This window comes from Octopus sinensis, unplaced genomic scaffold (assembly GCF_006345805.1).
Source record: "Octopus sinensis unplaced genomic scaffold, ASM634580v1 Contig10588, whole genome shotgun sequence".
NCBI lineage: Eukaryota > Metazoa > Mollusca > Cephalopoda > Octopoda > Octopodidae > Octopus > Octopus sinensis.
This window is the reverse complement of record NW_021832141.1, coordinates 5,001-25,324: the sequence shown is the minus strand read 5'-3', so window position 1 is coordinate 25,324 and position 20,324 is coordinate 5,001. Positions and strand designations below refer to the sequence as shown.

General features: G+C 44.5%; 1 protein-coding gene across 1 annotated transcript in view; it reads right to left on the bottom strand.

Moving 5' to 3' along the window:
- The window catches only part of LOC115228463 (rapamycin-insensitive companion of mTOR), a 56,063-nt gene that overhangs the window by 30,745 nt on the left and 4,994 nt on the right, over nt 1–20,324 (bottom strand). The window contains exons 5-7 of the mRNA XM_029799042.2: nt 19,971–20,077; nt 13,751–15,598; nt 5,150–5,251 (exon numbers count right to left, since the gene is read on the bottom strand). Coding sequence (XP_029654902.2) covers nt 5,150–5,251; nt 13,751–15,598; nt 19,971–20,065 — 2,045 coding nt within the window. The 5' untranslated portion in view covers nt 20,066–20,077. The remainder of the gene's footprint in view (nt 1–5,149; nt 5,252–13,750; nt 15,599–19,970; nt 20,078–20,324) is intronic.

The following is a 20,324-nucleotide window of genomic DNA, read 5'->3' as shown; positions in this document are numbered from 1 at the left end:
GCCTAGTACTTATTCTATCGGTCTCTTTTACTTGTTTCAGTCATTTGACTGCGGCCATGCTGGAGCATCGCCTTCTAATCGAGCAAATCGACCCCGGGACTTATTCTTTGTAAGCCTAGTACTTATTCTATCGGTCTCTTTTACTTGTTTCAGTCATTTGACTGCGGCCATGCTGGAGCACCGCCTTTAGTCGAGCAAATCGACCCCAGGACTTATTCTTTGTAAGCCTAGTACTTATTCTATCGGTCTCTTTTACTTGTTTCAGTCATTTGACTGTGGCCATGCTGGAGCACCGCCTTTAGTCGAGCAAATCGACCCCGGGACTTATTCTTTGTAAGCCTAGTACTTATTCTATCGGTCTCTTTACTTGTTTCATCATTTGACTGTGGCCATGCTGGAGCACCGCCTTTAGTCGAGCAAATCGACCCCGGGACTTATTCTTTTGTAAGCCTAGTACTTATTCTATCGGTCTCTTTTACTTGTTTCAGTCATTTGACTGTGGCCATGCTGGAGCACCGCCTTTAGTCGAGCAAATCGACCCCAGGACTTATTCTTTGTAAGCCCAGTACTTATTCTATATTCTATCGGTCTCTTTTACTTGTTTCAGTCATTTGACTGTGGCCATGCTGGAGCATCGCCTTCTAATCGAGCAACTCGACCCCGGACTTATTCTTTTGTAAGCCTAGTACTTATTCTACATCGGTCTCTTTTACTTGTTTCAGTCATTTGACTGTGGCCATGCTGGGGCACCGCCTTTAGTCGAGCAAATCGACCCCAGGACTTATTCTTTGTAAGCCCAGTACTTATTCTATATCGGTCTCTTTTACTTGTTTCAGTCATTGACTGTGGCCATGCTGGAGCACCGCCTTTAGTCGAGCAAATCGACCCCAGGACTTATTCTTTGTAAGCCCAGTACTTATTCTATCGGTCTCTTTTACTTGTTTCAGTCATTTGACTGTGGCCATGCTGGAGCACCGCCTTTAGTCGAGCAAATCGACCCCAGGACTTATTCTTTGTAAGCCTAGTACTTATTCTATCGGTCTCTTTTACTTGTTTCAGTCATTTGACTGTGGCCATGCTGGAGCACCGCCTTTAGTCGAGCAAATCGACCCCGGGACTTATTCTTTGTAAGCCCAGTACTTATTCTATCGGTCTCTTTTACTTGTTTCAGTCATTTGACTGTGGCCATGCTGGAGCACCGCCTTTAGTCGAGCAAATCGACCCCGGGACTTATTCTTTGTAAGCCCAGTACTTATTCTATCGGTCTCTTTTACTTGTTTCAGTCATTTGACTGTGGCCATGCTGCAGCACCGCCTTTAGTCGAGCAAATCGACCCCAGGACTTATTCTTTGTAAGCCTAGTACTTATTCTATCGGTCTCTTTTACTTGTTTCAGTCATTTGACTGTGGCCATGCTGGAGCACCGCCTTTAGTCGAGCAACTCGACCCCGGGACTTATTCTTTGTAAGCCCAGTACTATTCTATCGGTCTCTTTTACTTTTTCAGTCATTTGACTGTGCCATGCTGGAGCACCGCCTTTAGTCGAGCAAATCGACCCCGGGACTTATTCTTTGTAAGCCTAGTACTTATTCTATCGGTCTCTTTTACTTGTTTCAGTCATTTGACTGTGGCCATGCTGGAGCACCGCCTTTAGTCGAGCAAATCGACCCCAGGACTTATTCTTTGTAAGCCTAGTACTTATTCTATCGGTCTCTTTTACTTGTTTCAGTCATTTGACTGTGGCCATGCTGGAGCACCGCCTTTAGTCGAGCAACTCGACCCCGGGACTTATTCTTTGTAAGCCCAGTACTTATTCTATCGGTCTCTTTTACTTGTTTCAGTCATTTGACTGCGGCCATGCTGGAGCACCGCCTTTAGTCAAGCAAATCGACCCCAGCACTTATTCTTTGTAAGCCTAGTACTTATTCTATCGGTCTCTTTTACTTGTTTCAGTCATTTGACTGCGGCCATGCTGGAGCACCGCCTTTAGTCAAGCAAATCGACCCCGGGACTTATTCTTTGTAAGCCTAGTACTTATTCTATCGGTCTCTTTTACTTGTTTCAGTCATTTGACTGCGGCCATGCTGGAGCACCGCCTTTAGTCAAGCAAATCGACCCCAGCACTTATTCTTTGTAAGCCTAGTACTTATTCTATCGGTCTCTTTTACTTGTTTCAGTCATTTGACTGCGGCCATGCTGGAGCACCGCATTTTAGTCGAGCAAATCGACCCCAGGACTTATTCTTTGTAAGCCCAGTACTTATTCTATCGGTCTCTTTTACTTGTTTCAGTCATTTGACTGCGGCCATGCTGGAGCACCGCCTTTAGTCGAGCAACTCGACCCCGGGACTTATTCTTTGTAAGCCTAGTACTTATTCTATTGGTCTCTTTTACTTGTTTCAGTCATTTGACTGTGGCCATGCTGGAGCACCGCCTTTAGTCGAGCAACTCGACCCCGGGACTTATTCTTTGTAAGCCTAGTACTTATTCTATTGGTCTCTTTTACTTGTTTCAGTCATTTGACTGTGGCCATGCTGGAGCACCGCCTTTAGTCAATCGAGCAAATCGACCCCGGGACTTATTCTTTGTAAGCCCAGTACTTATTCTATCGGTCTCTTTTACTTGTTTCAGTCATTTGACTGCGGCCATGCTGGAGCACCGCCTTTAGTCGAGCAACTCGACCCCGGAACTTATTCTTTGTAAGCCCAGTACTTATTCTATCGGTTTCTCTTTTGCCGAACCGCTAAATGACGGGGACATAAACACACCAGCATCGGTTGTCAAGCAATGCTAGGGGGACAAACACAACACACACAACACAACATATATATATATATATATATATATATATATATATATATAACAAATTGAGGAACGGCCATAATAGGCCGTTCGACCCCCTAGAAGAAGCAGCCAGGGCTTCAACCGCAAATAGTAGTAATTCCGCAGTCCCACTGCGTGGCACCTTGGGCAAGTGTCTTCTACTATAGCCTCGGGCCGACCAAAGCCTTATAAGTGGAAACTGACGGAAACTGAAAGAAGCCCGTCATATATATGTGTATATTATATATATTATATATAATATATATATATATATATATATAAATCAATATTAGGGTAGCAAAAAATTCAATAGAATTATTTTGCCACCAGAAATTATTTTGCCACTAGACCGCTGGTGGCAAAATAATTTCTATTGAATTTTTTGCTACCCTAATATTGATTTATATATATATATATATATATATATACATATATATGACGGGCTTCTTTCAGTTTCTGTCTACCAAATCCACTCACAAGGCTTTGGTCGGCCCGAGGCTATAGTAGAAGACACTTGCCCAAGGTGCCACGTAGTGGGACTGAACCTGGAGCCATGTGGTTGGTAAGCAAGCTACTTACCACACAGCCACTCCTGCGCCTGTGTTACTAAATAATTTTCTTTCGAGTTTCCAAGTGTGCCCTTCACAAATGAATATGTTTTAAACCAGTGAGGCAAAAACAAGGCTATTTTGTTTTTATCTTTTATAGTCATTAGACTGAGCCCAAGCGGGGGCACTGAAGAATTTTTAGTTGAATGAAGCAGCCCCAGTACTTAATTTTCTATTTTAAAGCTTGGTACTTATTCTATCAGTCGCTTTTGCCGAACCGCTAAGTTATGGGAGATATAAACACCCCAACACTGGCTGTCAAGTGGTGATGGGGAACAAATACAGACACACAGACACATATATATATATGATGAGCTTCTTCCAGTTTCCATCTATCAAATCTACTCACAAGGATCAGCCCAAGGCTACAGCAGAAGACTATATGTTATAGAATACATCATACAGATATTGAATAGGAGTCCTTTGCACGAAACCTTCAACCTATTCTGAGAATTTCTTCATCCTATTTCTTTATTGCCCACAAGGGGCTAAACATAGAGGGGACAAACAAAGACAGACACATGGATTAAGTCGATTATATCGACCCCAGTGCGTAACTGGTACTTTTTAATCGACCCCGAAAGGATGAAAGGCAAAGTCGACCTTGGCGGAATTTGAACTCACAACGTAACGGCAGACGAAATACCGCTAAGCATTTCACCCAGTGCGCTACCATTTCTGCCAGCTCGCCGCCTTTATTTGTTCATCAAGCACAGGAGTAGCTGTGTGGTAAGTAGCTTGCATACCAACCACATGGTTCCGGGTTCAGTCCCACTGTGTTGTACCTTCTACTATAGCCTTGGGCTGACCAAAGCCTTGTGAGTGGATTTGGTAGATGGAAACTGAAAGAAGCCTGTCTTATATATGTATATATATATATATATATATTATATATATATATATATATATATATATGTATGTATGAATGTGTGTGTAGGATCACCAAACATAGATTGGCATATCATGGTCATATTATGAGGAGAAAATCCCTGGAGAAGGATATCATGCACTCGGAATGGTCAGTGGCAAGAGAGGAAGAGGCCAACCAAGAACCCGCTGGCTTGACACCATCAAGAGTGATACCGGAATGGACATAGCCAGTCTGAAAGAAGCGGCCCAGGATAGAACTGACTGGAGGACACTAATCCATGGAGTAACCGAGAGTCGACTTCGACTGAGCGGATAGATAGATAGATGTGTGTGTATATGTTTGTGTGTCTGTGTTTGTCCCACAAACATCGCTGGTACTTAATTTATCGACCCTCAAAGGATGAAAGGCAAGATTGAGCAACAGGAAGTGCATCTAACCATAGAAAAGGAAAAAAAAACTGCCCCCTTTGTCTCTATATATCTCATCTAACACATGCAGGCATGGAAAAAGTGGATGTTAAAACAGTGAAGATGATGATGGTGATGATGATGGCTCAAACAAAGGAGTTGGTTTGGCAATGAATTGGGGAATCAGACGGGAATCTGGTGGCGATGAGTTATTGTTAGCGATGCCCCTACTCGGTTGTCGTAGAGACGGGATGACGGACAGTAGCGTCGTGGGGGTGGGGGGTGAGTAGGTAAGTGTGTGTGGGCGTTGGGGGTGGGGGTGAGTAGGTAAGTAAGTAGGTAAGTGTGGGGGGCATGGGTGAGAGTGGAGGCAAGGTGGATGGGCGGGCGGGCAGGCTGGCGGGTGGCGGCATGGGGGAGGCAGATATAACAGTGAAATCACCTCTCGTCCTCCTCCTGCTGTTGCCGATCTTTGAAGCTGTCCAGTCTGACGGACTGGACGCGTTTCAGGGTCGGCCGTTTCGGTGTCTTTGAACCTTTCTTCCTGCAAACAGAACGAGGGGGGCCCACAGGCACCACACATATATACACGCACGTATCTACATTATAGTTGCAGGGGGTGGGGGTAGAGGGTGGAGCAGAGAGAGGCATGGCATGCTTGCTTTTTGAGAAAGAGAGAAATATATATATATATATATATATATAGATATGTGTGTGTGTGTATATATATAATATATGTATATATATATATATATATATATATATATATATATATATATATTATATATGTTATATATATATATATATATTATATATATATATATATATATATATCTATATATATATATATATATATATATATATGTAATATATATATGTAATATATATGTATGTATATATATATTATATATATATATAGTTAGATATATATTATGTATAGATATATTATATATAATATACATATATGTATATATATATATATATATATACATATATAATATGTATATATATATATATATTATATATATATACATATATATATGTATATATATATATTTATGTATATTATATTTATGTAATATATATACATATATATATATATATATATGTAGAGAGAGAGAGAGAGAGAGAGAGAAAGAGGGCGGAAAAGAGAAGGAAAGGGATGTCTTTGTCCCTTTTTGTGCTCCTTCCTAATTCAGTCGTGACCGAGTAAACAGGATCACAAAGGCATCCCAGTCGTGGCCACCCTGTCTTAACCCTGTCTTAAATTTAATCCTTATTTATTTACACTGTCTTTCAATTGATCATGCATTATCGCATAGCACTGAGACTTCAGTGATGTGATTGCTTATATTTAGCAGGACATTGTAGAGGCTGGATCTGGCTGGTTCGAACATAAAACAGGTACGGCATTTCGACCAAATAAGACCGATTCAAACGGCAAGGAGTTTATTATGTTAAATTTCTTCTCAAGATTTTGGTTTCTTTCCATTCTTCGGATGTTTTCCTTTTGATGGCCAGATTTCAACACAATTTCTAGTTAACTAAACACTTTAAAACTTCGTATACTGGTAGAATGTGTCAAAAGAAAAACATTATTTTCACTAGGCTTTCTTGATAAATTTGTAATTCGTTTGTTTAACGTAGTTTAATTTTTCGAATTTTCAGTGCCGCCTCGACTGGCTTCCGTGTCGGTGGCACGTAAAAAGCACCATCCGAATCGTGGCCGATGCCAGTGCCGCCTCGACTGGCTTCCGTGTCGGTGGCACGTAAAAAGCACCATCCGAATCGTGGCCGAAGCCAGTGCCGCCTCGACTGGCTTCCGTGTCGGTGGCACGTAAAAAGCACCATCCAAATCGTGGCCGAAGCCAGTGCCGCCTCGACTGGCTTCCGTGTCGGTGGCACGTAAAAAGCACCATCCGAATCGTGGCCGAAGCCAGTGCCGCCTCGACTGGCTTCCGTGCAGGTGGCACGTAAAATGCACCAATCCGACCGTGGCCGATGCCAGCCTCGCCTGGCTCCAGTGCAGGTGGCACGTAAAAAGCACCCACTACACTCGCGGAGTGGTTGGCATTAGGAAGGGCATCCAGCTGTAGAAACATTGCCAGATAAGACCGGAGCCTGGTGCAGCCTTCTGGCTTCCCAGATCCCCGGTCGAACCGTCCAACCCATGCTAGCATGGAGAACGGACGTTAAACGATGATGATGATGATGAACCAATTCTATGCTCTCTTTTGAGCTAAAATCATTTGCTGCGTCTAAAACTGAGACAACATCCTGTAACTAACCCTCAACCTAACCCTAACCCTAAATGTTTTTTTCTTAATTGTTAAATTAATTTAATTATTACGCGTGTAAAAAAACTAAAGCAATGGAAAATAATTTAAGCAATTAACATCATCATCATCATCATCATCGTTTAACGTCCGTTTTCCGCGCTAGCACGGGTTGGACAGTTCGACCGGGGTCTGGGAAGCCAGGGGCTGCTCCAGGCTCCAGTCTGATCTGGCAGATTTTCTACGGCTGGATGCCCTTCCTAACGCCAACCACTCCGCGAGTGTAGTGGGTGCTTTTTACGATACAAAATAATTCTATAATTTTATACACACGCTTTCCGTAATACACACTTTCGGTATATGAATTACAAATTTCTCAAAAAAGCCAAGTGAAAATAATGTTTTCTTTTGACACATTCTACCAGTATACGAAGTTTTAAAGTGTTTAGTTAACTAGAAATTGTGTTGAAATCTGGCCTTCAAATGGAAAAGATCCAAAAAATGTTTTCTTTTGACACATTCTACCAGTATACGAAGTTTTAAAGTGTTTAGTTTAACTAGAAATTGTGTTGAAATCTGGCCTTCAAATGGAAAAGATCCAAAAAATGTTTTCTTTTGACACATTCTACCAGTATACGAAGTTTTAAAGTGTTTAGTTTAACTAGAAATTGTGTTGAAATCTGGCCTTCAAATGGAAAAGATCCCATTCGGACCCATTCTTATTACAAGCAACAAGAGATGCATGCACGTGTGTGCATGCATGTGTGTGTGTGTGTGTGTGATAAGTCAGAGATATGCAATTACCAGCATGCAGCATGCAAACTAATGCAGTGCGACGGAAGCATAGGTACCGGGGGGTAACTCAATGAGGGCGGAGGAGGGGGGGGGGTCGTTGCTGTTGTTGAAGGAGTGGGGGTTGTGGGGGGCGGTGCAACAGAATTTTTGCAATGTTATGCAAACGGACAGACGTCTGCAGGTGTAGCAACAGATCGAGAAAGTGTGTGATAATGCATGCGTGCAAGTGTAATGCACTTGCGGCTACCGGTGTGTCTGTTTTTGTTTGAGACAAGAGGAAGAAGAAGAAGAAGGAGGAGGAGGAGGAGGAAGAAGTAGAAGTGGAAGAAGAAGAGGAAGTGGAAGAAGAGGAAGTAGATGAAGAAGAAGAAGAGGAGAAGGAGGAGGAAGAAGATGAAGAAGAAGAGAAAGTGGCAGAAGTAGAGAAGGAGGAGGAAGAAGAGGAAGAAGAAGAGGAGAAGGAGGAGGAGAAGAGGAAGAAGAAGAGGAAGAAGAAGAGGAGGAAGTGGAAGAAGAGGAAGAAGAAGAGGAAGAAGAAGAGGAAGAAGAAGAGGAAGAAGAAGAGGAGGAAGTGGAAGAAGAGGAAGAAGAAGAGGAGGAAGAAGGGAAGGAGAAGAGGAAGAAGAAGAAGAAGAAGAAGAAGAAGAATGTGAAGAAGAAGAAGAAGAAGAAGAAGAAGAAGAATGTGAAGAAGAAGAAGAAGAAGAAGAAGAAAATAATGCCCTGATGCAGTACCAGGCAGTGGCTCTCATGGCTTCTGATCTTAACTGATTGGAAGTGTTATCATGTACATTGTTCTGTCTTGGTATAAAAGATGGGCTACAGCAAATAATCTGCTCAATACCACAGATTTGCTTGTCAGTTGTTTGACTTTAACCAGTTGAGCATGTCCCTTAGTGGCTGACGATATGTGCATCTCTGATCACGAGCAGAAGTAGTGGGGGAGCATCATAGCCATGTGTTGAGAGGGATTCTTTGGGGTTTGAATAATTCACCTCTGGAAAATGGGTGGTTCTTTCAACATCCTTAAACAACCCTTATTCAGGGACCTTTTGAGCGGGATGGGCTACTGGACTGAAGAAAATTCTAACTGGGCCCCACCTGCAAGGTCATGCACTGTTTATCATGATATAAGATCACCATGTCGCGCACATATGGTTGTGATGCATGTGCCTGGTGTACCCTTATCAGACGGGTAGTCATGATGGGTATATTGGGCTTCGTATATTTTACCCCAGTGTCACTTTGATAGCATGAACTGCTCTCTCACTCAATAATAATAATAATAATAATAATAATAAATCCCTTCTACTATGAACAGAAGGCCCGAAATTTTTGGGTGGGGGAATTAGATCATGCTCAGGCCTCAACTGGTATTTATTTTAGGGACGCCAAAAGAGTGAAAGGCAAAGTCCACCTTGGCAACATTTGAACACAGAACATAATAACACCAGAAGAAATGCTGCCAAGCAATTTGTGAAGCTCAGTGGTAAGGAAGTTGGACTCAAATCACAAAACTGTGGTTTCAATCCCTGGACGGGCAACCCGTTGTATTCTTAAGCAAAACACGGAATGTTGGCCCAGTCCACTCGGCCAGCAAAAATCAGTAATCCTGCAATGGACCGGGAAGCCAGCCCTTTGACTATATACTCTTTACTCTCTTTTTTACTCTTTTACTTGTTTCAGTCATTTGACTGCGGCCATGCTGGAGCACCGCCTTTAGTCGAGCAAATCGACCCCGGGACTTATTCTTTGCAAGCCCAGTACTTATTCTATCGGTCTCTTTTGCCGAACCGCTAAGTGACAGGGACGTAAACACACCAGCATCGGTTGTCAAGCAATGCTAGGGGGACAAACACAGACACACAAACACACACATATATATATACATATATAGATATATACGACAGGCTTCTTTCAGTTTCTGTCTACCAAATCCACTCACAAGGCATTGGTCGGCCCGGGGCTATAGCAGAAGACACTTGCCCAAGATGCCACGCAGTGGGACTGAACCCGCAACCATGTGGTTGGTTAGCAAGCTACTTACCACATAGCCACTCCTGCGCCTCAGGAAGGATGTAATAACACAAGGCATTTTGTCTGACACTCTGGGGCAGTAAAGCTCAAAGGAAGCTCAAAGTCACCTGACACTTTGCCAAGAAAACAGAGGACGACAACAACAACAACAGCAACAATAGATGCAACAATAATAAAAAGAAAAACTATAAAATGAATTTTAAAAATAATAATAATAATAATAATAACAAAAGGGAAGTGAAACAAACACATGCACTCAGGTGCATTCAGCCAGGTGCATACACACACTGCACCAGAGACACACACATGCTTGCATAATCACATACACAAGCAACACATACTCTTTTACTTGTTTCAGTCATTTGACTGTGGCCATGCTGGAGCACCGCCTTTAGTCAATCGAGCAAATCGACCCCAGGACTTATTCTTTGTAAGCCTAGTACTTATTCTATCAGTCTCTTTTACTTGTTTCAGTCATTTGACTGTGGCCATGCTGGAGCACCGCCTTTAGTCAATCGAGCAAATCGACCCCAGGACTTATTCTTTGTAAGCCTAGTACTTATTCTATCAGTCTCTTTTACTTGTTTCAGTCATTTGACTGTGGCCATGCTGGAGCACCGCCTTTATCGATCGAGCAAATCGACCCCAGGACTTATTCTTGTAAGCCCAGTACTTATTCTATCAGTCTCTTTTACTTGTTTCAGTCATTTGACTGTGGCCATGCTGGAGCACCGCCTTTATCGATCGAGCAAATCGACCCCAGGACTTATTCTTTGTAAGCCCAGTACTTATTCTATCAGTCTCTTTTACTTGTTTCAGTCATTTGACTGTGGCCATGCTGGAGCACCGCCTTAGTCAATCGAGCAAATCGACCCCAGGACTTATTCTTTGTAAGCCCAGTACTTATTCTATCAGTCTCTTTTACTTGTTTCAGTCATTTGACTGTGGCCATGCTGGAGCACCGCCTTTAGTCAATCGAGCAAATCGACCCCAGGACTTATTCTTTGTAAGCCCAGTACTTATTCTATCAGTCTCTTTTACTTGTTTCAGTCATTTGACTGTGGCCATGCTGGAGCACCGCCTTTAGTCAATCGAGCAAATCGACCCCAGGACTTATTCTTTGTAAGCCTAGTACTTATTCTATCAGTCTCTTTTACTTGTTTCAGTCATTTGACTGTGGCCATGCTGGAGCACCGCCTTTAATCGATCGAGCAAATCGACCCCAGGACTTATTCTTTGTAAGCCCAGTACTTATTCTATCAGTCTCTTTTACTTGTTTCAGTCATTTGACTGTGGCCATGCTGGAGCACCGCCTTTAGTCAATCGAGCAAATCGACCCCAGGACTTATTCTTTGTAAGCCTAGTACTTATTCTATCAGTCTCTTTTACTTGTTTCAGTCATTTGACTGTGGCCATGCTGGAGCACCGCCTTAATCGATCGAGCAATCGACCCCAGGACTTATTCTTTGTAAGCCTAGTACTTATTCTATCAGTCCTCTTTTACTTGTTTCAGTCATTTGACTGTGGCCATGCTGGAGCACCGCCTTTAATCGATCGAGCAAATCGACCCCAGGACTTATTCTTTGTAAGCCCAGTACTATTCTATCAGTCTCTTTTACTTGTTTCAGTCATTTGACTGTGGCCATGCTGGAGCACCGCCTTTAATCGATCGAGCAAATCGACCCCAGGACTTATTCTTTGTAGCCTAGTACTTATTCTATCAGTCTCTTTTACTTGTTTCAGTCATTTGACTGTGGCCATGCTGGAGCACCGCCTTTAATCGATCGAGCAAATCGACCCCAGGACTTATTCTTTGTAAGCCCAGTAACTTATTCTATCAGTCTCTTTTACTTGTTTCAGTCATTTGACTGTGGCCATGCTGGAGCACCGCCTTTAGTCAATCGAGCAAATCGACCCCAGGACTTATTCTTTGTAAGCCTAGTACTTATTCTATCAGTCTCTTTTACTTGTTTCAGTCATTTGACTGTGGCCATGCTGGAGCACCGCCTTTAATCGATCGAGCAAATCGACCCCAGGACTTATTCTTTGTAAGCCTAGTACTTATTCTATCAGTCTCTTTTACTTGTTTCAGTCATTTGACTGTGGCCATGCTGGAGCACCGCCTTTAATCGATCGAGCAAATCGACCCCAGGACTTATTCTTTGCAAGCCTAGTACTTATTCTATTGGTCTCTTTTACTTGTTTCAGTCATTTGACTGTGGCCATGCTGGAGCACCGCCTTTAGTCAATCGAGCAAATCGACCCCAGGACTTATTCTTTGTAAGCCCAGTACTTATTCTATCAGTCTCTTTTACTTGTTTCAGTCATTTGACTGTGGCCATGCTGGAGCACCGCCTTTAATCGATCGAGCAAATCGACCCCAGGACTTATTCTTTGCAAGCCTAGTACTTATTCTATTGGTCTCTTTTACTTGTTTCAGTCATTTGACTGTGGCCATGCTGGAGCACCGCCTTTAGTCGATCGAGCAAATCGACCCCAGGACTTATTCTTTGCAAGCCTAGTACTTATTCTATTGGTCTCTTTTACTTGTTTCAGTCATTTGACTGTGGCCATGCTGGAGCACCGCCTTTAGTCATCAAGCAAATCGACCCCAGGACTTATTCTTTGCAAGCCTAGTACTTATTCTATTGGTCTCTTTTACTTGTTTCAGTCATTTGACTGTGGCCATGCTGGAGCACCGCCTTTAGTCGATCGAGCAAATCGACCCCAGGACTTATTCTTTGCAAGCCTAGTACTTATTCTATTGGTCTCTTTTACTTGTTTCAGTCATTTGACTGCGGCCATGCCGGAGCACCGCCTTTAGTCGATCAAATCGACCCCAGGACTTATTCTATTGGTCTCTTTTGCAGAACCGGTAAGTTTACGGGGACGTAAACACACCAGCATTGGTTGTCAAGCGATGTTGGCGGGGACAAACACAGACACACACATATATATATACATATAGATATACAAGACTGGCTTCTTTCATCTGGTACAAGATCACCTCCTCCAATACCCTCTCCCCACTCAAAGGATCTTTGTTTTGCAAGATATTTGGTGACCCTGCCAGTGCTGTTGCCACATGAAAAGCATCAAGTCCACACTGTAAAGTGGTTGGCATCTGGAAGGTCATCCAGCTGTAAAAATCATGCCAAAACCGACCTTACTTGAGCTAGTGCCACATAAAAAGAACTCAGCCCTCTCTGCAGGCTGGTTGGTGTTAGGAAGGGCATCCAGTTGTAAAAACCCTGCCAAAACAGACAGAAGTCTGGCGCATGCTCCCCTCTGACCATCTCCCGTCAAACCATCCAACCCATGCCAGCATGGAAGTTGGATGTTGCACGATGATGATCATCATATCCATATGCATGCACACATGCACACACATACATACGTATACAGGTCCATACAGTATATGCAAACACACACACACACATATATATGTATGCATCACACACAACCACACACACACACATATATTTATTTTATTTTATTTTATTTTATCTGGTTTCAGCTCACGAGATGTGGCCATGCTGGGGCACCGCCACTAAAAAGTAGCAGTCCTCATCCCAGGTGTATGTATGTACACTCATACACACACAGACAGACACAACATACACACACACACACAAACACACAAAAACACACACACAAACACACAAACACACAAACACACACACAAACACACACACACAAACACACACACACAAACACACACAAACGCACAAACACACACACACATGCACACATACACACACACACAAACACCACACACACAGACACACACAACACACACACACACACACACACACACACAGACACACACACAAACACACACACACAGACACACACACAAACACACACACACACACACACAGAAAGCAAGATATCTTTGAAAGGTGTGTGAGGGGGCAAAGAAACGAGGTACTTACGATTCGTGGAAACTCATGGCCTCTGCGCTTTTCTGCGATCCAATACTGCAGGTGCGGCTAAATGCATCGTCCTCTCCGTACAGGTTGTTGAGGCCGTAGTCAGAGTCGACGTCCGAGCTGGACGTCCGCTGGCGTCGGATGAGCCGCAGAGTGGCAAGGCCAGCTGCGTCTCGGGTGCTCGTGTAGGAGACCGGGTTGTCGACGTGTTCAAGACCCTGCAGCTGCACGCACGGCTTAATGCCGTAAGGCGGGCTGCCGCAGTGACGGCGCATGCTGGGCACACGAGACAGGTTGACCAGCTTGCGCTGTTGCGATGACGGGTGCACGTAGTCCTTGCCGCCGGTGTCCGGCAGCGCCGACTGGTGCTGGAGGTGGTGGTGGTGGTGGTGGTGGTGGTGGTGGTGGTGGCCTGCAGCCGAGGAGGAGTCGCTGCTGTCCGTGGTGGCGAGGAGGGCGACGCTGGACGCCGTCGGGCTGCCGCCACTGCGGCACATGGGGTCGGAGGAGCAGGTGCCGCTGCCGCTGCCACCGGCCGTCAACGGTTGCGGCGGGGGGGCGAGGCCTGCTGAGTCGTCTCCGCACGAGCTCACGCCGCTCGTTGTCGAGTCCGTGTTGAAGCTGTCCGCCCGGCTCTTGCTGGTCCTCGAGCTGTCGCTTGTGCTCTGGGGTGGCTCGCGGAGGCTGCCCACGCGTGTCCGGTAGACACCAATCTCAAACGGACGGCACCCTCCCCAGCCACCCCCGCCGATGCTTCCCCCTCCGCCGCCACCACTACTGCCGCTCGCATCGCCGTTGTTGTTGTTGAGATTGTTGTGGTTGTGGTCATTGTGGTGGTTGTTGTTGTTGTTGTGGTGGTTGTTGTTGTTGTTGTTATTGTTGTTGTTGTTGTCGTCGTTGTCGTTCCGACCGGCACCCAGCTGCTGATCCTCGTCCTCCTCCTCCTCCTCCTCTTCGTCGCCGGCCGGGTCGGTCTCCTGGCATTCGGACAGCGAGTCGGAGTTCTCTTCCTCGACCTTGTCAATCGACGACCTCTCCGACTGCGACGAAGAGAACAGCATGATGTGGAGGGACTTGGTCGGCGACCTGTCGCGGTCCCGGTCGACGGCCGGCGCCGCCGTGCCGGGCGGCGGGTTCATGGGAGACAGGAACCCGCGTTCCCTCACAAAGCCATGCATCGACTTGCTCTTCGTAGAGAAACGACCTGCGCCCACTTGTGACCGATCGAACCCGCTCGACCGAGGCGGCAGCGTCGAGCTGCGACTGATGTTGCCGACCCGATGGAGCGTGATGTCCGAATCGTCTTTGGTGCCACTTCCACTACTACTAACTCCTCCTTTTCCCCTTTCTTCCATGCTCCCACTTCTGACTCCGAGGCCTCCGTGGCCACCGGATGCCTTAAAGCCACCCCTCGAATAGCTGCTGCGACCACCTGCCACCGCCCCTGGGGCAGACTCTTTAGGCTGCTGCTGTGGCTGGTCATCCCGTTCCTCGGACGAGCCATACCGCTCGAAACTGCTCTGCATCCCGCTGAGCCCGAGGTGGAGGTTGTTTGTCGCCATCGACGACGACAGCTCCTCACTGTCTGACCGAGTCCCCCCGCTCGAGAGACTAATGTTCTGATGATCACTAGGAGTTTCGGGGGAGAGACCCGTCCCCGCCCTGCTGCTTCGACCACCACTGCCACCGCCTCCGCCGTCATCATCATCGTCTTCGACCACTGGCTCGTGGTGCTCCACGATCGGCCATTTATCGGAACGGTTCCGCCACGTGGACTCCCAGCCATACTGTGCTAGAATGTTGGCCCCCTGTCGGGTGGAGGCCAGAAGGCCGAGGGTGTAGAAAGCGGTCCTGCAAAGGAAAACAGAAAAAGACAAAAATTAATTCGGGGAAGCAATTAAGGGCTTCATAATTAAAATTAATGTGTGTGTGTGTGAGTGTGTATGAGTGTGTTCATGCATGTGTGAGTGTGTGTGTGTGCGTGTATGTGTGCACGAATGTGTGTGTGCATGTGTGTGTATGCATGTGAGTGCACGTATGCATGGGTATGTGTGAGTGTCTGTGTGTATGCGTGTGTGTGGGTGTGTATGTGTGTGCCTGTGTGTGTGTGTGCGTGTGTGCATTGTGAGTGTGTGTGTGTGTGTGTGTGCATGTGTGTGTGAGCGCGTGCATTTGTGTGTGCATGTATGGTTAAGAATGAGAACTCAGGTTTAAAATTCCCCCAAGACACCTGATGAAGGCTGGAGGATATATCAGGTGAAACAATTGTGTTAACAACAAACAAAATGAAGAGAAATATCCGTCAAATGTAAACAATGTACATAATTCCTCATCTCTTAAATATAGAACTCAAATATACATGTCCTTCAACTTAACTTAGTTTAACCTGGAAGAAAAAGATTTTCTCAAAGACTGCATTTAAGATCAAAACCACTTTTCTTATCTACTTATTTCTTCAACAACACCCAACAAAAATTAAAGAACTCTAGGATTAACATGATTTGGTTAATGCTGGACTAAAATTATAATTTGTAGAAAGTTGCATTGCAAACAAATATTTGGCAACCATCATATCTCCAGATATATAAACAGAGACTTTAGATTTGCTACCTGCCAGTGATTTAAGATGTTGCAGGGAACAAAGATTAGTTATATGATTGAAGCACCTACATGAAATTTTCAATAATCAAATCTTGAAAACCACATTTTGATAAAAATATAACATAAATGACAGCCTTTGATTTATCTATCAAAAAGTTTTTTTTAACTGAATATTTACCCACTATTGTAGTTGTGATACCTGTTCCGGCAGCACGTAAAAAGCACCATCCGAACATGGCCGATGCCAGCGCCGCCTTGACAGGCTTCTGTGCCGGTGGCACATGACCTGCTGTGCTTGAGGGAACCTATTGAGTCAAGTACTGCCAGCCTCCCCTGGCACCTGTGCCGTGGTACGCAAAAAGCACCCACTACACTCACGGAGTGGTTGGCGTTAGGAAGAGCATCCAGCTGTAGAAACACTGCCAGATCAGACTGGAGCCTGGTGCAGCCTCCTGGCTTCCTAGACCCCGGTCGAACCGTCCAACCCGTGCTAGCATGGAAAACGGATGTTAAACGATGATGATGATGATGATGATTTACCCACTAGTGTAGTGTCAGTAGTTTTGTATGCTTCAAGTTTCACCATTCCAAAAAAAAAGGATTAAAATTGGAATTTACAAGAGTTTTCTAGAACAGTGAGACTTAAACAATTGCTTTTTTTTAGTAAAAGTTACACAATCCAAGCTAATTAGTAAACAGCTTGCAGACACACACACACACACACAGAGTATTCATGAATGAGTTACACTTCTGACTCAATTTACGTGAATGAGTTACACTTGTGACTCAATCTACGCGGAAAAAGTGCGACTCATACTTAAGTAAACACACAAAGAATGTGTACACACGTCCACACACAAACAGCTATATACATACACATGTAAAACTGATACTAATTGGCTTATGATAAACTGCTTTTTTTACACTAAAATTACGATGAAAATTAGAGAATTAGGAGTGCTTGTAATTTCAATATTAATTTGCAAAGTACTGCCCCTCCCACTTTATTTTTGAAAAAAAACACCGTAATACAATATCGCTATATTATTTTATGCATTAATTTTGTATTATATATCAATATATTTTATGTTAAACAAAATATGAAAATCTAATATACCGGATTACACTAGATTATCTACTTAATAGAGATATATATTAACACTTGTAAGGAAATTTGGGGTCAAAGATTAAGATGGGTATTATATACAAGGTAGCATATTTATACATGGGCTTTAACATTAGGTGAAGGGGAGTGGCTTTGTGGTCAGGGTACTCAGCTCGCAATTGTAAGGTCGTGAGTTTGATTTCCGGCGGGGTGTTCCATCCTTGAGCAAGATGCTTTATTTCAGGTCCCCCCGCCCCAGTCCAATCAGCTGGCGAAATTGAACAGTACCTGTATTTCAAAGGGCCAGCAATGTCACATTCTGTGTTACACTGGATCTCCCTGAGGACCACATAGAATAGTAAAGTTAATTTTTTGGCTCAAAAAGCCAAAAGCAAGGCCATGTAGGGGGACATAGAGGGTGTTCATGCAAAGAGTTCAGGCCATTTCTGGTCAAGAGAGACTTTGAACCGAGCGGTCATCGGCATCTTCACTATCTCGTCCGGCAGCTTATTCCACAGATCCGCAACCCGGACGGAGAAAGCCCCTCTCCTTCGATTGAGATGAAATCGTCGCAGATAGAGCTTTTCGGAGTGACCCCGCAGCCAACGCTCTGGAGCAGGAGTGAAGAACAGCTCTTTCAAGAGGTTACACTTTCCGCTTATGATGTTGGAGTTATGTACAGGGAGGGTGTTCATGCAAAGAGCTCAGGCCATTTCTGGTCAAGAGAGACTTTGAACCGAGCGGTCATCGGCAGCTTCACTATCTCGTCTGGCAGCTTATTCCACGGATCCGCAACCTGGACGGAGAAAGCCCTTCTCCTTCGATTGAGATGAAATTGTCGCAGATAGAGCATTTCGGAATGACCCTGCAGCTGACGCTCTGGAGCAGGAGTGAAGAACAGCTCTTTCAAGAGGTTATACTTTCCACTTATGATGTTGTGAGCAAGAATGAGATCACCACAGCGTCGTCGTTTTTCTAGAGAATAAAGGTCGAGCGTCTTCAGCCTTTCTTCATAAGACAAATGCCTGAGACCAAGAACCATGCGGTTAGTTGAAGGCTACCAAACCTGCCATACACAGAGACAACTTGAGCTTTATATATATAGATTATTAAGATTGGAGCCTGGTGCAGCCTCCTGGCTTCCCAGACCCCCAGTCGAACCATCCAACCCATGGCAGCATGGAAAACGATGATGATGATGATGATGCATTCTCTGTTCACATCCCCATAACCTAGCAGTTTGGCAAAAAGAAACCGATAGAATAAGTACTAGGCTTCCAAAGAATAAGTCCTGGGGTCGATTTGCTCGACTAAAGGCGGTGCTCCAGCATGGCCACAGTCAAAATGACTGAAACAAGTAATAAGTAAAAGAGAGTAAAAGAGTTTGTTTTCCATGCTGGCATGGACTGGACAATTTGACAGGAGCCGTCAAACTGGAGAGCAGCCCAGTTTGTGCGTCAAAGTGTACTCACCCCTCTTAGGGAGTTCGATCTGGGGGCTAAGGTTTATGATAATGATGAGGATGATGATGATGATAAATGACATGATGATGATGATAATGATGACAATAATAGCAATATGACGACGAGGATTATGATGATGATGATAATGGCAATAACAGCGTTATGATGATGATGATGATGATGAAAGTAACAGTGACACAGCAATTATGATGATGATAATGAGGAGGATGATGATGATGACGATGACAATGATGTGATGATGATGAGGAGGAGGGGAGGGGGAGGAGGGGGATGATGATGATGGTAATGAAAATGACAATGATTTGATGACAAGGATTATGATGATGAGGAGGAGGAGGAGGATGGTGATGATGACAATGACAGTGATGTGATGATGATGATGATGATGATGATGGTGGTAATGAAAATGATAATGATTTGATAATGATGAGGATGATGAGGATGAAGAGGAGGAGGGAGAGGAGGAGAAGAGGAGGGGTGAGGAGGAAGAGGAGGATGACGACAATGACAGTGATGTGATGATGATGATGATGATGGTAATGAAAATGATAATGATTTGATAATGATGAGGATTATGATGATGATGAGGAGGAGAAGAGGAGGAGGGGATGGGGAGGAGGAAGAGGAGGGTGAGGGTGACGATGATGATGATGGTAATGAAAATGACAATAATTTGATGACAAGGATTATGATGATGAGGAGGAGGAGGGAGAAGTGGAGGAGGGGAGGGGGTGAGGAGGAGGAGGATGACGACAATGACAGTGATGTGATGTTGATGATGGTAACGAAAATGACAACGATCTGATGATGATGACGATGATGATGGTGGTGATGATGACAATAAGTAATGTGATGACAGTGATGATGATGATGATGATGAAGATAATAACAGCAAATAATAGCTACGATGACAACAACGGCGACGATGAGGAGTATGATGAAAGCGATGATGATGATGATGATGATGATGAAATCGTGATGCTGACAATGGTATTACCGTCACCGGTTTGTCTGTGCGTCATAGTGTACTCACCCTCTCACGGAGAACACGCCACACTCCTCAGCAAGTCGGATGATTTCGGTGACCAGACCTTCCTCCTTCAACCAGACGATTCCATACGTTGACATGCCAATGTGACCCTTTAAATGGAAGGGAGAGACACCAGGATCAGACAAGGGGGCACAGGGTGAACGTGTGATAAGTGGTTAATACAAAAAAAAAACACACAGCCTACAACGATTAACTAGAGTGCAGAAACACACACACTTACCTTTAGCTTACATGTGTGTGTCTGTGTGTGTGTGTGTGTGTGCATGTGTGTGTGTGTGTGTGTGCATGTGTGTGTGTGTGCATGTGTGTCTCTATATATATATATATATATATATA